Source organism: Lissotriton vulgaris, chromosome 12 (genome assembly GCF_964263255.1).
Source record: "Lissotriton vulgaris chromosome 12, aLisVul1.2, whole genome shotgun sequence".
NCBI classification, from domain to species: domain Eukaryota; kingdom Metazoa; phylum Chordata; class Amphibia; order Caudata; family Salamandridae; genus Lissotriton; species Lissotriton vulgaris.
Genome location: NC_141700.1, coordinates 507,501,361 through 507,519,358, shown reverse-complemented (window position 1 = coordinate 507,519,358; position 17,998 = coordinate 507,501,361). Strand labels below are relative to the sequence as shown.

The 17,998-nt window shown below is 43.9% G+C and overlaps 1 protein-coding gene across 1 annotated transcript in view; it reads right to left on the bottom strand.

Moving 5' to 3' along the window:
* Window positions 1–17,998, bottom strand: part of GLG1 (golgi glycoprotein 1) — a 792,605-nt gene that overhangs the window by 595,453 nt on the left and 179,154 nt on the right. The window contains exon 6 of the mRNA XM_086945268.1: window positions 16,964–17,035. Coding sequence (XP_086801394.1) covers window positions 16,964–17,035 — 72 coding nt within the window. The remainder of the gene's footprint in view (window positions 1–16,963; window positions 17,036–17,998) is intronic.

Here is a 17,998-nt window from a genome sequence, read left to right as displayed (position 1 = left end):
ACCAGCAGACGGAAGGATTTCAGGGCGAGAAAAATGGCCAAGAGTTCCAGGCGATTGATATGCCACTTGCGTTGGTCTGCAGTCCATTTGCCGTTGACTGACAACCCTTCGAGGTGTGCGCCCCAACCCTCTAAGGAAGCGTCCGTTGTAAGGGCAAGCGTGGGGGCTGTTTCCTGAAACATGTGCCCTGTTGCAATGTTGGGAGGGTGAGCCCACCATTCTAACGCTCCCTGAATGAGAGGGGTCATTGAGACCTTGTCGTTGAACGTCCCTGAGACTTGCCGCCATTGTTTTTTCAATTCTTCTTTGATTACTCTCATGTGTAACCTGCAATTGGGGATCGGCGGTATGCAGGACGAGGTCATGCACAGAAAGAATATTCAGACAAACTGACTCTCTTGAGCGTAGAAGAGCCACCAATTTGGCAATGCAAGCTTGGCGCTCTAGCGAAAAACACCTTTGCTAGATGTGCGTCTATAATGCTCCCAGAAAGACTCTTGTTGTGCCGGAAGGACATGCGATTTCTCGTAGTTGATGGAAAGACCCAAGTTTTTGAAGACTGACAGGCAAGTCTGAGTGTGTTGTTGTGCTGCGAGAAAGGATGGGGCCTTTATCATACAGTCGTCTAAATAGGGGTAAATTTGTATGCCCAGTAGGCGTAGATAAGCCGCTACCGGAGCCATGATCTTTGTTAAGACCCTCGGAGCGGAACGAAGGCCAAAAGGCAGAACCTTGAATTGGAAGTGATTTGTTCCTACTTTGAAACGGAGGTACTTTCTGTGTCTTTGATGGATTGGCACATGAAAGTAGGCATCTTGGAGGTTGATTGTGGAGAGGAACTCCTCGGGGTTCAGGAACTGTAAGATTTCCAACATAGTCAGCAGTCGAAATGTTTGGGACTTGATGAACTTGTTGAGCGCTCGGAGGTCTAAGATCGGGCGCCACTCTCCTGATTTCTTCTTGATAAGAAAAAAGCCGAAATAAAAGCCCGTCCCTTGTTTTAAACGAGGAACCACTTCAACTGCTCCTTTTTGAATCATAACTGTAACTTGTGCAAACAGTTATTTCAAGTGTGCTGGAGGGGGACCAGATGGAGGGCGGTTGGGCGGAAACGTGAGAAATTCTAGAGTGTGGCCCCTTGAAATCACATCCAAGACCCAACGATCTGATGTCATTTTTGACCAATTGTAAAAGTTTTGGGAGATTCAACCTCCAATCTTCAGAGCAGGATAAGACTTGGTTTTTATAAAGTAATTGTTTTTTGGAGGAGTTACCCCCTCTGTAGGTGGATTTTCTCCTATATGGCCTGGAATCAGTCTGTCTAGTCTGACTCTGGTTGGAGTAACACGGTCTGTTCTCACCATAGGAGCGGTACTGGGAAGAGCCTCGAAAATTGGAGGATGTACCCCTGCCACGTGCTCCACGAAATGGTCGCTTCCGATATTGGAGAGATCCTAGGGCGCGAGCAGTGTCCGTATCCTTTTTGATGGACTCCAAGGCATTGTCCACATGCTTGCCTAAGAGGGACTCTCCATCGAAGGACAAATCGAGTATTTTTGCTTGCACCTCAGGCCAAAAGGACGTAGCCTTAAACCAGCCCTGCCTTCTTAAGACTGCAGCACCTGCCAGTTGTCTGAAACCTGTAGAGGAAATATCGATTGCGCAGTCTATAATTTCCGATGACATTTTCTCACCCTCTTGCAGGATCTCATGTGCCTCTGCCCTGGAGGATTCAGGAACCAGGTCGACCAAGGCTGCGATCTCTGACCACATTTATCGGTCGTATCGGCAGAGGATGGCTAAGGAATTTGCCGCCCTGACTGTAGTCGCGGCCATCGTGGTGAACTTTTTGCCGATGGTATCCAGGCGTCGACCTTCCTGGTCCAGCGGGGACGTTAAAGGAGAAGCCGGATTACGCGATCTCTTTTGGGCAGCCTGCGTAATTACAGAGTCTGGGTTTTGGTTGAGACACAAGGCAGGCAGGCGAATCTTCTGGTGCCTTATATTTTTTGTCTAGGCGTGGGAGTACGGCCGGAACTCAATTAGGCTGTTCCATGAATTTGAGTCCTTCCTTCCAAATGAAATCAATAATAGGAATGGCATGCACTTGTTTCAGAGGTTGATCTTTAAAATCTAAAAAGAAAACAGTCCTCTTGTCTGATGACCATAGGCAAGTGGAAACGCTTCCCGGCTCTTGCCATCAAAAGGTGAAAACCCCCAATGTCCACTGGAGGAGAAGCCAGACGAGAGGCAGGAGTAGGAGTAGGAGGAGGAGACTGAGTCTGAGCCTGGTAATTGTCCCATTCTGCTAGGACAGCGTCATCATCTTGGTCTGTATCGTTATGATTGTCATCCTCATTACAAGGGTCCTGAGGAACTGGTGATCGGGCAAGTGCAACCTGAAGTGACTCCTGTTTTGAAGGAGGCGGTGGAGAGGCCTGCGAAGAAAGTGGAAAACTACGATTGTAATCATCCAGCATATATTGAAGGTTTGTGATCAAAGTCATTGGTAGCTGAGCCATAGGAACATCATGGTCATAATCATGTGGGTCATCTGGAACAGAGATGTGAGACTCCCGTTCATCATCATTATCATAGTCTTGATATTTGATATGTAGCTCTGACGGGCTACTTGCAGCACGAAAGGTGTCATCTGCATCCGAGTCATCTGAAGTCCTCCGCTGCAGAAGCAAATAGTTGAGCAGGTGGACCTGACCCATGTTGGACAGGTCTCAAAACCAGTGGAGCAGGATGTTTAACAGTTGTAGCTGTCACCACTCTGAAAGTGGTCGCAGTCGCCAGAGAACATTGCGCCGTCGACGGTCCTGACTAAGAGCTCGTTGTCGAAGTAGTCATCGAGGGCTTCATCGAAGAAGTCCCAGGCATCGACGAAGAGGTGGTTGCAGTCGACGAAGCAAAGGCCTTAGTCGTCGATGACACTGGCGCCGAAGAAGATGTTGCTGTCGTCGACGAAGTCTTCAGCGCCGACGGAGCCATCGACGACTAAGTAGTAGTCGACAAGGTACTCACCATCGACGAGGCCACAGTCAACTAAACCGGTAGCGTCGTCGAGACGTGACGCTTCGACAAAGTCTTCGACGAATGACGCTTAGGAAGGGTCGCCGACGAGACGGATCTCTTTGCCGTGGATGATTTCTTAACAATGGACGAAATAGGCCAGACCTCCTCGACCATGGTCGACGATTTAGACGTCGTCGTCTTCGTCGGCAGAGTGCTGGTCGTCGTCGAAGTAGGTAGAACGTCGACGGATCTCGTAGTCGTTGACGGGCGCGTCGACGAGCTGGCACTCGTTTTGGAGGACGAGGGCACAGTGTGGATCTGTGACGCCAGAGAACTAGGTCCCGCAGGCGTAGAGGCCGGCAGATCCAGTGGGGAGACTGACTTCGAGCATCCACAAGCAGCTTCTTTTTTAGAAAAAGAGAAGGAATCTCACTCTCAGACCCACACTTCAGAGAGGTCTTAGAATGGCAGGAAGACACACTCTATATCAGACAAAGGGTTGTCTGAGGTCTTCAACCTCTGTAGCCACAGAAGGAGACGGGCCTCTCTATCCTTTAGGGTCTTAGAAGAAAAAGTTCTCCAAAATGTGCAACTCCTCACCTCATGGTCCGGGTATAAGCAGTAGATGCATTTTTTATGAGGGTCCTCAGAGGAAAGAAAGTTTTCCACAGGCAGAACAGGGCCGGAATAAAGACTTTTTAGTTGAAGACATGTTCTTGAAGTTCTGATGGTTTGAGAATGAAGAAAACTGAGCAGAGCTCAGGGAGACTCCCCTCACACGACGTGCAGTAGAACATCTGAGGGCTTGAGCTTCCGAGGAGAAGGTTCTAGAGGGTGCTACAGCCTGATTTGCTGGAATGTGACTATTATAATGACATGGATAGGTTACTAAAGTGAACTCTCCCTCAATGCTTTCTATGGGCCAACGTTGTTCTATGGTACTTTAAGGTTTTATTTTCTTTTGTATATATCTCTATCTCTCGATCTCTCTATCTATGTTTCTGTCTACTATTTTATGTACCGTGGGACTCACACTTCGACGGCGGGGAATTATTCAAGCATGTGAATCTATGAAAGACACCCTAATACTGGAGAACAATAACTCTCCTGAGAGATATGATCACTATAAAAGCTACTTTCCAAGTGAGAAATTGTAATTCACATTTATGCAAAGGTTCAAATGGGGGACCCATGAGCCTGGTAAGGACAATGTGAAGGTTCCACTGAGGAGAAGGTGGAACTCTGGAAGGAATTATCCTTTTAAGGCCTTCCATAAATGCTTTGATGGCAGGTACCCTGAAGAGTGACAAGTGTTGTCTGTTTTGTAGGTAAGAGGCTATGGTGGCAAGATGTAATCGTATAGATGTGTATGCCATATTAAATCTTTGTAGATGCAAGAGGTAACAAATAATGTTTTGTATTGAGGCATCTAGTGGATTGATTGCATTATTATTGCAGTAAATAAACTTTTTCCATTTAGCTGCATAGCACACTGTAGTGGTAGGACGTCTAGCTTCTTTAATGATATTCATAAAGTTTGGCTGGAGGTTGAGGTGGAATCTCTATATACTTCTATTCGGCAGACCGAAACACTAGAAGTAGTAGGTAGACTCCTTGAACAAAGTGAGTTAGAATCTATTACTCCTGTTCCATTTATTATGAGTTTGGCAGAAATTGCTATGAAAGAAAATTATTTTAAATTAGAGGACACTGTCTACCTTCAAATTGCTGGGACCAGCATGGGTAGCGTCTTGGCTCCAAGTTTGGCGAACCTATATGTACACCATTTCGAACAAGATCTCGTTCTAACACCTACGAATCCTTTCTGCCAATCGCTTCGTACATGGAAGCGATACATAGACTATATTCTTGTCATTTGACGTGGTACCACAGAAGATCTTCTGAGATTCCATCAATGGCTCAATGTACAGAATGCCTACTTGAGATTTACAATTGAACATAGCAAAGTCCAACTGCCTTTTTAGGTCTCGCCTGTCATTGTAACACCCAATGGTCTAGGGTCTGAATTGTATAAAAAACTAATGGCCAGAAATTCACTCAGTTATGACAGTTGTCACCCGCGTTCCCTGAGGAATAATTTACCATACGGCCAATTTTTACAGGTACAACGGAATTGTTCAAGCAAAGAAGCATTTAAAGTACATGCACAAAACCTGGAGGAACAACTACAAGCAAGAGGATATCAAAGGAAGATTGTACGTCAGTCAAAAAACGTGCTTCAAATAACAATCGTGACGCACTGTTAGAACCATGTATGGAAAAACAAAAGTCGAATCGATTAACGTTGGTCAACACGTTTAATAACAGATCAAATCAAGTGCAGAATATAATTTTGAAGCACTGGTCAATCTTAAATACTGGAGGAGACCAGATACCTCGACCCCTATTTGCTTTCAAAAGGGGTTGTAACCTTAGGGACAAGCTAGTCCATACACGACCGAAAAACAGGATCTCACGACCAGTAGGAACCCTGTGGGATTTACCCGCAGTGGAAGGTCACCACCTGTGTGGGACATGTGCAGCGTGTCCACAGACGTCAAAGTCCTTGAGAGTGGACATTGGTACCAACAGAGCTTGGCAACAGCGCAAATTTACCAACAGTAATAGCCAAAATCTAATATATCTAATTACATGCCCTTGCGGATCACGTTATGTCGGTATGACGACCAGAAAAATAAAGCTATGAATATCGGAACATAAGAGTACTATCCGATGCAGGAAGCAAGCAACACGCTTGACTGCGCACTTTCTGGAGGTGGGCGATGGTCCGACAGATTTCCAGTGGACTGTCCTTGAACAACTCAATATACCTGATCACGTCACAGACATCGGAAAATACCTATTCACGAAAGAACAAAAATGGGTATATAAATTGAATAGTGACTAAGGCGGCCTAAATGAAGAGGTACCGTGGATGTCTTTATGAGATTGTCAACACAAATTGATGGGGCACTAATAATGAGATAGGTCTCTTATGTAGATACTCATAATTACCAGCGAGGTGGTCTGATTATACTCTTGCTATTACATTCATTCGCATCCATTGCGCAAAAAAACAGACTCCTATTCCCACAGAACAAGTATATAATCATTATAAATGCCTGAATATTTATCCCTAGCCAAAATCGAAAATACTTAATAGTATAACATCAGAGGTGACAGTTTCATGACCAGGCTTATAAATGGGGACTGGCGTAATTTATCGGTATAACTCACGGATAAAGTCAATACTACAACATCAGTTGTGCTTTTTGATAACATCAGGATAATAAGGAGAATAACATTGTATACTTAAACTAACATTCTTGCGGTGACAATTGCTTATCTTCTGAAAAATATTATCATTAATTATGTTCCCTACTTCATCTGAGCCTATATGTTCAACACATAGCGCTCTAACCCTGAAACTTTGAAAGTCCGAAGCTACTTGATATTCCCGATTGTGTGAATTCGGCAATTGACACATTTTCCTATAAAACCGGCCTATGAGGTTTAAATTCCATGTAGGAGTGCGGTTTCCTCGCATATATAGGATGTCCTTTAAAGACCGCCCTGTCACAGTTAAAATGAAGTATTTCTACTAGTGCTCTAAGAAAGCCAACTTTGGGTTGCACTGGTAAAACTACAGTTCCCATCGCATCCCAGCAGTTTGGTAGTTCTAGATCACGATTTCTATCGTGTGACCTCTAAATTGGTACATTGTTTACAAAATCTGCCCTAGCGGTTTAATTATATGTAAGAGCTTCTTCCTAGCAGGCATACTATTCCCATAAAAAAACGCCTTGTTATTTTTAATTTGAAGAGTCTTCACAAAGCTCTTCAATAAGGCATACTTTGGGTTTTATTCTAAAAGAACTACAACTACCTTCAAAACCGGGCAGTTCCAGGTCACGTGATGTTTCTCTTCACGTGACCCATGGAACTGCAAAATAAAGATGGCGATTACTCTTACACACACCCCCCCCCCCCCCCCCAAGAGTGCTCAGAGGGACGCCACGGTGTACCCGACGGAGGTTAGTGACCTTATTTCCACGAAGGTGGAAGCTTTACACTGCCAGAGTCAGAACTCGTGTAAAGATCGGCATTCTCTAAACATAATTCCCCTTACGGGAATTGCTATCAAGCTAGCTCCACTAACAGCTATTAATTGGTACATCAGTACTTGTGCAATTTAACGATCGACACTTTTCGATCATTTATCCCTTTATGGGATCATCATTTTTGAGCTAGCACTGGTTGGGGTGATAACTAAATAGAGGATTATTAAATGTCTCAATTATGCCCATTTACCGGGATGCATACGAATCATTCAATACCCTCTGGTCACTAATCACTCTCAATGATTCACGCTGATAAGATAATATTCGCGTGACAATATGAAGTGCTATGACACGATCCTATGTTTTAGAGATCGCTATCAAAAAATCAATGTCTGCCTACAAGACATTCTTGGCAACGATTGACGCTGACAATGGAATGCATGCGTTACAATATGAACTCCAATGACGCAATGCTAGGTTCTAGTGATCGCTTTTAAATAGTCAGTGTTTCTGATGAATACACCAGTAAGTCTGTGTATATGAATGTGTGCTTGTCCCGTTTAGTCTTCTAACTAGAGCGGTGCTCCACTCGCCTGAGCAGCAGCCAGGTGGGGTGATGTATTTTTCTCCTATTAATTAGGTAGAAGATATTATCCTGAATAATGGCACATTGTACTATACTCATGTGGCATTTAGTACGAAATGTATTTTGTGGTTTGACAACGTAGTAATGTTTGTCCTTTTTCCCCTTTCCCTTGTGGTTCTTTGTTTTTTCCTTCTTGGGCGCAACGTTTTCCTCAGAATATTGGAGGATATTGAGCATGACCTGACACACACAGGTGATAAAAAAATGTATCATTATTGCAGTCGCTTCAATATACTGGTCCTTTTTGCCACGGATGCTGGAACATGTTGACCCCTTCTGCAAACAGATATTTGTTTAAATCTGTTGGTGTACTATACTGTTTTTAACATTGGGAGATCTGAGAGAAACCATTAAAATTTGATATTTTCTACTCATTTCTACCGAATTTTACAATTTCACATTGTTCACATTTTTGCACTGCAATTGAGTTACTCCTGTTCGCTAACACTATTCTCGGTATCACCTTCCAAAAACATACATCTTGTGTTAATTGTCCGTCGCCTTCACATCTAGTGACGAAACGCACCCTCCTGGGTTACAGAGAGCCCAAATGATGACCAGGGCGGTACCGAGCAGGAAATGATGGGTATTTTTCCAAAGTAAGGAATGTAGTGGTTTTCGTCACACACTTGCACTACCACTCTTTTTCTTTCTCTTTCTCTTTGTCATCTCTAGTTGTGCCATACAATTGAACCACCCCCTTTTTTTTGACCCTCAGACACCCTTTGTTGTTATGACGTATCTATGGGGCGTGTGTCTGTATGTAGGTCGTTAATCCCGCCCTTGGGCCCTCATCAAAACTTTTGTTTATTGTGGAGGTTGAGGTAGCCAAACTACGACTTCAAGAGCCAGATCGTTAGGTTCAGTTGAGTTGGATCTGGATGCCTTATTTCTCCATGGTTCTGTGTGAGAAGCTTTGGAGAAAGGTATAACTTCTGATGTGGAACTACTGAGACTTCCAGCAGGGTTGTGAACCATGGTTGTTGTGCCCATGTGGGAGCAACTAGGATCATTGTGACAGGCTGTTTGAGCTTGTGCACCAGTAAGTGACTGAGCGGGAGAGGTGGAAAAGCGCACGCAAATCTGCCTGACCAGTTCATCCATATTGCATTGCCTTTGCACAGTGGGTGTGGATACCTGGAGGCGAAGCGTAGCATTTGGCGTTTAAATGTGTAGCAAACAGGTCCATGTCTGGCTGGCCCCACATGTGAAAAAACGGATGAAGAACCTGCGGATGAAGTTCCCATTCGTGGATTTGCTGTCTCCGATGACAGAGCAGATTCGCCATCTAATTGTGTTGCCCTGGAAGATGTTTTTCTAGGAGATATATTTTTTAAAGAATGGCCCATCTCCATATGCTTTGTGCTAGGCGTGAAAGCTGCATAGTGTGTCACCCCCTGTTTTTGTCTATAGTACATTGCTGTCATTGTCCATCTGGACGAGGACAGCTTTGTGTACGAACTGTACTTGGAATGATTTTAGTGTTAAAAAAACAAAAACACCAGTAATTTGAGGGGATTGATATGGAGCGTTCTTTGCAGGAGGGTATAAGAGATAGTGAGGTAGAGTTATTAATGTCTTGTGAACTGTTGTGGGCCTGGTTCGATGATTAGGTTGTAGCTGTCCATACGGGAGAGATCGGTTGAGGAAGAGTTCTTTGAGCCGCCTTTTGCAATGTAGGTAGGAGGGGTTGGTCTATGTGGACTGGTATGGAGTTCCAAATTTTGGGAGCAATTCCTGTGAAGGATCGTGATGCGGTTTTTTTGTTTGCATGGCTGCCATCCTGACAGGATTGGGGTATGCAAGGGCTTTGGAAGTATCTATTGTGGCACCTAGATACTGTTGGGTGTGGGACGGTTGAAGATGCGACTTGGTGAGGTTTATTATGAATCCTAAGTGGTGCAGCAGCTGAATTGTTTGGTGTGTGTTGTGCACACATTCGCTGCGTGACTTGGCTTTTATAAGCCAGTCGTCAAGGTAAGGAAACACAAATGTTTTGTCTTTGCAAGTGGGTTGCAACTACTGCTAAACATTGTGTGAAGACCCTGAGTGCTGTGGTTACACCGAAAGGGAGAACTTTGAATTGATAGTCCTCACCGTCTACCACAAACCGTAGATATTTCCTGTGAGCAGGGTGAATAGGAATGTGAAAGTAGGCGTCCTTGAGATCTAAGGTGGCAAGGAAATCGCCTGTTGGAGTAATGGAAGGACCTGTTGGAGAGTGACCATGTGAAAGTGGTGGGATTGTATTTACAGGTTCAACGGTCTGAGGTCAAATATTGGCCTTTTTTGGGATGAGAAAGTAACAGGAGTAAACCCCTGTGCTTTGATGGTGTATGGGAACTGGTTCTATTGCATGCTTTTGCAATAGAGAGAGAACCTCTTGTTTGAGAAGCGTGAGATTTTCCGTGGACATGGGACACTGGGTGGTGTGAGTGGAGGAGTAGAGGCGAGTTCATGGGAAGCTTTATCCCGGTGTGAACCTGAGCCTGAAGGTGTTACCGGAGCCTTATCTTAAGTTTTTGTTGGGGCAGGAACAACTAGGTCAGTACTCACGGTCCATTGCCCTGGAGTAATAGCTTGGTCCTCGGCATCGGAGTGGTCTTCTTTGGAGACGCTGATGTTAGCTGCTGGTGTGGAGCCCCGGGGCTTGGATCTAAGATGTCAGGTGCCAAAGCCGTTGGTCGAAACATTATGCGACATGCAGCCCGACAATCATGTATTATCTTTTGCGATCGAAGGAAGCACGCTCCTTGCAGTCTTTATCCTCATGTTCTGGGGAAGGGCAAAGGTTACAGACTTTGTGGAGATCAGTGTGTGGGAATTTCACACCACACAGGGGGCATTTTTTAAATGGAGTTCTTTCCACTGACTGCAGGGCCTGATGTGGCCGGTGGGCCCAACAGCCTGCGTGAACGACCAAAATCGAAGTTATAATGAATGCTTTGGATGAGCGTCGAAAGGGAACGCGATCGAAACAATACCGTCAAGCGGTGAAGGGATGCGCGTCGAAGGGGTATCGAACACATCCCGTAGCGCAGCAGTTTACATCCGAACCCGATCCCAGAAAAAAAACAATCTGAGGGTGGAGTCGATGCCCATGTGCACTATCATCCAAAGGAGGAGTCACCAATCTTGTGACTACAAAGAAATTCTTACAAGACAAAAACAAAGTGCAAACATCCAAGCCCAACATCAGATGGCAATCTATGCACAAGTATACAATCTACAGATCATATGACTCGAACGATAGCAAAAAAAAACAAAGAAAACTGCAGTAGAAAACTGCACCCTAGCCACAATCAACAATTTCATTGAGGAGGTAGAGTTTAGATTGTCCCATCAGAAGAAAGCGGCTAGTGTAGGCACTAAAAAGATAACCGCTTTTTAAAATAAGCAGGAGAGGGTATGTTGTATAGAACCCTCCACACGTCATCATTGTTCACCCTCCACCCCGCGATGAAGGGCCACATGCCTCATTGCCTTCTTCCTCTGGGCAAAATAGTGCAGAGGATTTACTTCAGGCTATCCCATCTAGTGACAGTGCCTAAACCTCCATGGAAAATGAGAGTAGATATGGGGAAATAATCTGAATAAGCTGTTCAAATAAATATGAACCACAAACTACCTCAGAAGGGTCAGAAAGCATAGGGAATAAAACCGTGGTGCAAAATCACAAGGTTGACCACAGTAGTTATGAAGACAAGGTAATGCAAACTAATTGGAAGTTAGTACTTCAGTCAATTCTGAAAACCTTAACGTGATGACTAACAAGGTCATAGACCTGAAAATATTCATTACTGAACTAGCAGTGCAAAATAGCAACACCGGGATTGGAAATGCGGGAGTTATTAGCAAGCATATCACTGGGAATATTAGGATAGGCCAAGCCAGTAACTCAGACCAGCGGCCACAAAAATTACCCCAACCTGTTCTCATGGAGTGCTAGCTAGTCAACCAATAACTAAGGATATTAAACAGTTTACCCAACCACAAATAGAGGGTTGAAAACAAATATACGGAATGCAGAATCAAGCTCATTATGAGGTTACCCTGGTGTTGGGAAAAATGTCCCAAAGCTGAAAGAGGGTGATTGAGAGGATGAGAATTCCAGGCGATACACTAGATTTGGCATGGTTGTCGATCCACTGTAAGATCCGACACAGTCAAGGCTTCAGAGTACTGATCGGAATTTAGATGACATAATGATAGTATTTTGGTCTAAGCCCATTGCTGATGGCCTGATAGCTTTTGACTTTTGCACTCACTCATTCATGGCGTCCAGGATAATATTCAAACTAAACAGGACAAATACTGATAAGAACTATTCCCATGGAACACGGTTGGAGTCGGGCAATTCCTCTCATATTCCCAAGGCTTCTGACAATCTGGAATCTGCAGCTTGACTGACCAAATGGGTTACTAATAGCGCGAACAGTGAGCCCACATTGAATCCTCATGGGGTCGACTTTTATCTTTTAATGTTGGGCCAACTGGGGACCCAAGAATCTCAAGCAGAAAGTAGTGTAATTACCGACCCAATTCCTCTCATATTCCCAAGGCGTCTGACAATCTGGAATCTGTAGATTGACTGACCAAATGGGTTACTAATTGCACCTACAGAGAGCCCACATTGAATCCGCATGGACTTTAATCTTTTAATATCGGGCCCACTAGGGAGCCAAGAAGCCCAAGCAGAAAGTAGCGTAATTACTGACCAAATTGGCAATAGAAACACAAATCTAGTGTAGACCAGACAAATTCTGCAATACTAGCGCCAAACTTCATGGTGGTCTCTTGGAATATCGTGGGACTGAAGCAAAAATTCATAGACCCAGATTGGCAGGAATACATGGCTAAGTTAAATTTGTGTCTGCTTCAAGAAACTTGGCTGATCGAGCCTCCACATAAATTAGGATACAGGACATTTAGTGTGGGTGCAATGACCTCTGAAAGAGGGCGGCCCTCTGGTGGACTGGCTGTTGGATAAAGATCAATCTAAATATAGTTATAGACGTTAGGACTACACCCTCGTCATATTTTAGGGCTGAAGATAACACCCAATAGAATGGACTTACAGGTTTTTAATGTTTACATTAGATCAAGGTTATCCACTGCGGAATCCCCGGTGATTAACTTATTAGATGGAGTTCTTGATTCTGAGAGACCACAGTGAGTTGTTTTTATTGGTGGCGATTTCCAGGGCTGGAATCCATATTAGAGGATGAAGTATTGGACAGAGAAAATGACTCCTTCAATACAGATTCCTCGGTTCCATGCACAAAAGTGGTTATGCAATTAGCCTACTTCGCTATAGAATGAGGGCTGAGAACCAGCAATGGTCAGTTGCCTTTGGATAGTCCATACGCCTATACTGTTAAAAGGGGTGTTGTCAAGTCTAGAATAGATTATATCATGGTAAGTGCGAGACACAGATAATTTTAGGATGGACACCAGGAAAGAGAGCGACCATTTACCACTATGTTTAACTGTGTCAGTGAGGATGATTGAAGCTCGAGCTGTACCTAACAGGAATAAGCCTTCCCAGCTGTCGATTAGCAACATTTGTAGGTCAATTAAATGGTCCTGTATAGTTAACAGTGTTGAGTACCTAACTGGCATTTACAATGCCTTTTCTGACGCCCTTATCCCCTTTAGTGATATATGTCCAACTGATCTACTGATAGTGCAAATTCCCCATTGTGTGGTTCAGATTATAAAAGCTTTTTTGACTAAGACTCAAAAAATAGGTCTGAATCCAGGTGCTCCTAGCAGTTTATCTAATTTCCACATGGTATAATAAAGAATGTTCACTAGCTAAGAGAAGATTACTAGTGGTACTCAAGGCCAAGAATGTGGCACAAATAAGGCACCTCAGTGCAGAATACAAGAAAGAATTAAATATGGAGTTAAAGAGTTGGGATACCGCTATCTGGGATGACCTCATTACTGCGGTTAGAACTAAAGATCAGGCTACTTTTTGGAGAAAAAAAGCGCATAGATGCAAAAAAAGTAGGACCAATATGGGCCACTGCCTGGACCCTGGAACTTGGTGTAGACACTTTTCTATGCTGTATTCTAGGGTCCCAGAGCCTCGCATAAACCCAAGTGGGCTCTGAGGCCCCTTATTACCAAGTGATTTAACCTATTCTTCTCTTTAGTAAAGAAGAAACTAGGGTAACCGTAGATACCATCAGCGACAAAATACCCCGGGACCTTTTGAAGCATGATCCAGTAATCTGGCTACCATATGTCAACCTATTAAGTAATGCAGTGCTTTCAGGAGCGCCAATTTCAAATTCATGGAAGGAGGCTGAAATCGTCCCCATCCATAAGAAGGGTAGTAAGGATGACCCGGCCAATTATAGGCCTATAAGCTTAATTGATTTTCATCAAAACGTCTACGCAACACAGATATTGAATACATTGAGCTACTGGATAGAAGAGAATGATATTCTCTCATCCTGCCAGGATGGGTTTTAGAACAAAATAAGCACGATCAGCTGTTCAGACTTTCATGTATAGCCTGGAAATATGCCAATCTAAAGGTTGGTCCTTAGTAAATTGCGTTCATTGATCTGAAAGCTGCATCTGATCTAGTACCAAGGGATCTCTTATGGGAATCATTGCAACAATAAGGAGTACCTAAAGAGATCCTGATACAGATAATCAAGCTCCAACAAGACAATTATGCAAAAGTATGATGAGACCAGGGATGAACTCACAGAGGCTATTACGATCATGAGGGGGATGAGACTAGGGTCGTTTATTGCACCCATGCTCTTCTCAATGTATGTTAATGATGTTGACCAGCACTCATGACTGGCCGAAAATAGGAAGGGTCCCCATATCTGCACTAATGTTCGCAGACCACACAATCTTGTTGTCTCAGACCTTAAGGGGGCTACAAAGACGGATAGTTTTATTAACTACTGCAGAAGGGTCTCTAATTAAACGCTAGTACTACCAAATACATCACCATTAGACCATACAAATGTTTTAGGAATGATATTGCTTTTGACTTAACTCCATTGGAGTAGTATCAAGTTTTAGCTCCCTTGGAGTAACATCCAGCTAAAAACTGTTGAGGAAACCACACATTATCAAGGCAAAAGTAGTCATGCTCCAAACCTTTATGCCAGTTGTTAAAAAAACATCAAGTTACCAAAACTAAGGCAGTCTCCCCAGCTTTAGAGGTTTATAAATATAGGACTCAAAACAGCAGCCCTTTACGGGGTGGAACTATGGGCGGGGAGAATTTGAATCCTCTTGAAAGAGGAGAAAACAAAACGATACGAATGTTAACGTGTCTCCCCCTAAATACACCTTTGTGTGTATAACCTCCCTATTTGCAAAGATCTTTCTGCTGCCACTGAATGCCTCTTTGTTTTGAAAATTTCAATAAAAACATTTGAACTTGAATACACCTTTGATCCCATTGTTTTAGGACACTGGTATCAAGAGACTGGAACTAAAGAGAATTAGTGTGCGGCTTGCAGATTATTCAAAAACAAGAAGAATCTTCTAACCCGCAGGGATTGACGTCTGGCACACACCATGGAACTGACGGCCGAGGCGGAGTTCTTGCACAACAGCGACATGGAAAGCAAAGCAGGTGCTTCGGTAGGAGTGGGGAGTCACTGGCAACCCCGTGTCACTTCTGATTCACCCTATGGAGAAAAAAAAGCTCTGGTGCACAAAGAGGAGCCCACATCTCCAAGGCTCATCTCAGATTCTGGGCCAAGGACCAAGACAATGACACGTACTGCGAGTACAGTCGACCCCCGTGTAAAGAAAATCTTACACTTACCTCCACCACCCCGTCACAGTACGCTACAGCCATAAGGCTCAGGCCGACACCATGAGCACGCCTCAGAGCCAAAAAGGGGCTAGAATGTTCTCAATCCCAATCAGACTAACAGGCCACAGCACGGGAACGGTTCTGGCACTGCGCCATTACCGAAGCTTACGTCTATGTCAAATGAGCCACCAGCACCTAAGTATAAGTCAGCATCAACTGACACAGCGGTACCGCAGACTAAATCAGCACCGGCAAGAACATCAGCCACGAAGGAGGCCAAGCAAGCTGTGACCCCATGAAAATCATCGGATCCAAAGAAATGCTTGGCTCATCTGAATCGAAGCAGACCTCTGTTCCTAGGACTGAAAAACAACACGGACACACTTCTGACCCAAAGAAAAGTCTTAGCTATGGGGTTTCCAAACCACACAGTTTAAGGGCACACCACCAGTTCCAAAGAAACAAAATACTCATACCTAGAGAGCTACTAAAACAGCATTGACTTTGAGGGACTGCAACAATTTGTGCAGTAACAGCGTAAAGAAAATGCCAACAGGCAGGCTCAGGATCAATCCTTGCCACCGCCTCCACTAAAGAAAGTGTCACAGGAACACAGGGCAATAAGTCCAATGTCTTTCAGTCCCCCAGAGTCATTACAAACACAAGTAGCCTCTCCACAAGATGAGGAAGAGGGGGTGAGACAGGACACAGACTACCAAGGAACACAGGATACCCAACATACCTGTAGCCCTTGGCTTTATTATGTGGTCCTGCCGGACCCAGACATTGAAATCCATATTTCACGTGCACAAAGGACATAACATTCAAAAGTGCTCTGATAACATTTCAAGTATACAAAGACACCAGAATCTCAAGGGCCATGGAAGTATACAAACGTTATGATATACAAACAGTACAACTGCTTTTTGGGGAAGGGAAAAATAACTAAAGGTTGACTCTCCATTCCAACTAAAAATATTTTTACAGTGTATTTTTTTTCTTTTTAAATCAGGGCTATTTGTTTTGAGGAGAAACAATACAAAAAGACTGAGTCACATTTGGATTATTGCTGAATAGTTACAGATGGTCAGCTTCATACCCAACCACTAACTTAATTGCAGGAGCAGGCAGAACACAATAATACCAGAGTCAAGAGATTCATTGTAAACTCATGCGAAAATCAATGTGCAGACTTAGGTTTGTTATTTTTGAGTTTTATGCCAACTGTTAGGTGTCAGCCAATGAAGTAAGTTCTCAGTACTGCTCTCCACTTTGCCCTAAAGGCTTTGATAATCACATTTGAAACAAAAAATGTATAACAGGTTCATTCAATAATGTATTATTCAGCCTTTAAATCTTCAATTTTCTGCGCAAAATGAAGCATTGCTGAACTGATGATTTAGACATTGTTATACTGACAGTTCAGATACTCACCTTCTCGCTCATAGTTTCCTCAAACTTGTGATTGAAGAGGCACTTGTACACTCTGCCTTCTCCTGCCTGGGTCTGCATAGTAACAAAAGGAGCAGAGGGTAAGTCACTGTACAAAAAAACTGCGTATACAGTAGCATGAGTAACTGAAGGACCACAATACTTTGTATGGTTTAATATCAGTTGTAAGGAAATGCCTTTTTGTATGTTCACTCAACTATTTTGGCTGATGCTGGTTTTTCAACTCAGAGTGAACGGAGGCCTGGTAATCAAACCTAGTGTCAGTGCCCTGACCATAAAGTGTACATCGAATTGGCTGTGCCCAATTGAAAATTTCTAACTTACCTTTTAAGTCCCCTAGTACATGGTACCCAAGCCATTGAAGTTAGAAGTGTACCCAAGGGCTTGCTGCACTGACTGTGCCACCCTAGATCACCCAAGTAAAACGTGCCGCCCAGCTTGCGGCTGCAGACTGGAAGAGCAACCACGTACTGCTAGCCTAACTATTGCCATTGAAAGCAATGGCAAAGTCACTACTTCCCCAGTACAACTGTGGAAGTCTCCCCTCTGGCAGGACTACCTAGTCCTAAGGTAGGGTGCAACATATGACACGGGTAGGACATGTAGTTTACATGTCCTGACCGTAAACATATGAAAACACCATTTAAACTGCAGAAAGGCTTGATCACCCAATAGGAAAGTATAGGATAAGAAGATGACCCCTCAGCTGTGTTAACTCCTGAACAGTGGGTCCAAAGTGGGCACTCTTGTTGCAGGGATTCTGCACAAACAGATCTATGCACAGCAAAACAGGACCTCGGTGTATAGGGGTGTACCAACCTACCACATTAGTACCCAAAATTCGAAAACAGAATAGCTATAGTGTCTCATTCGTTCTCCTCCAAATATCACAAAGCTACAAATGCTTAGACAACCCGGAACACAACACTCCCAACTCTCTCAGGAATCGTGCGAGCAAGACGTACTCTTTCGCTCCCTCACTCGTACTTGTCCACAATAAGAATATGCAGAGTCACT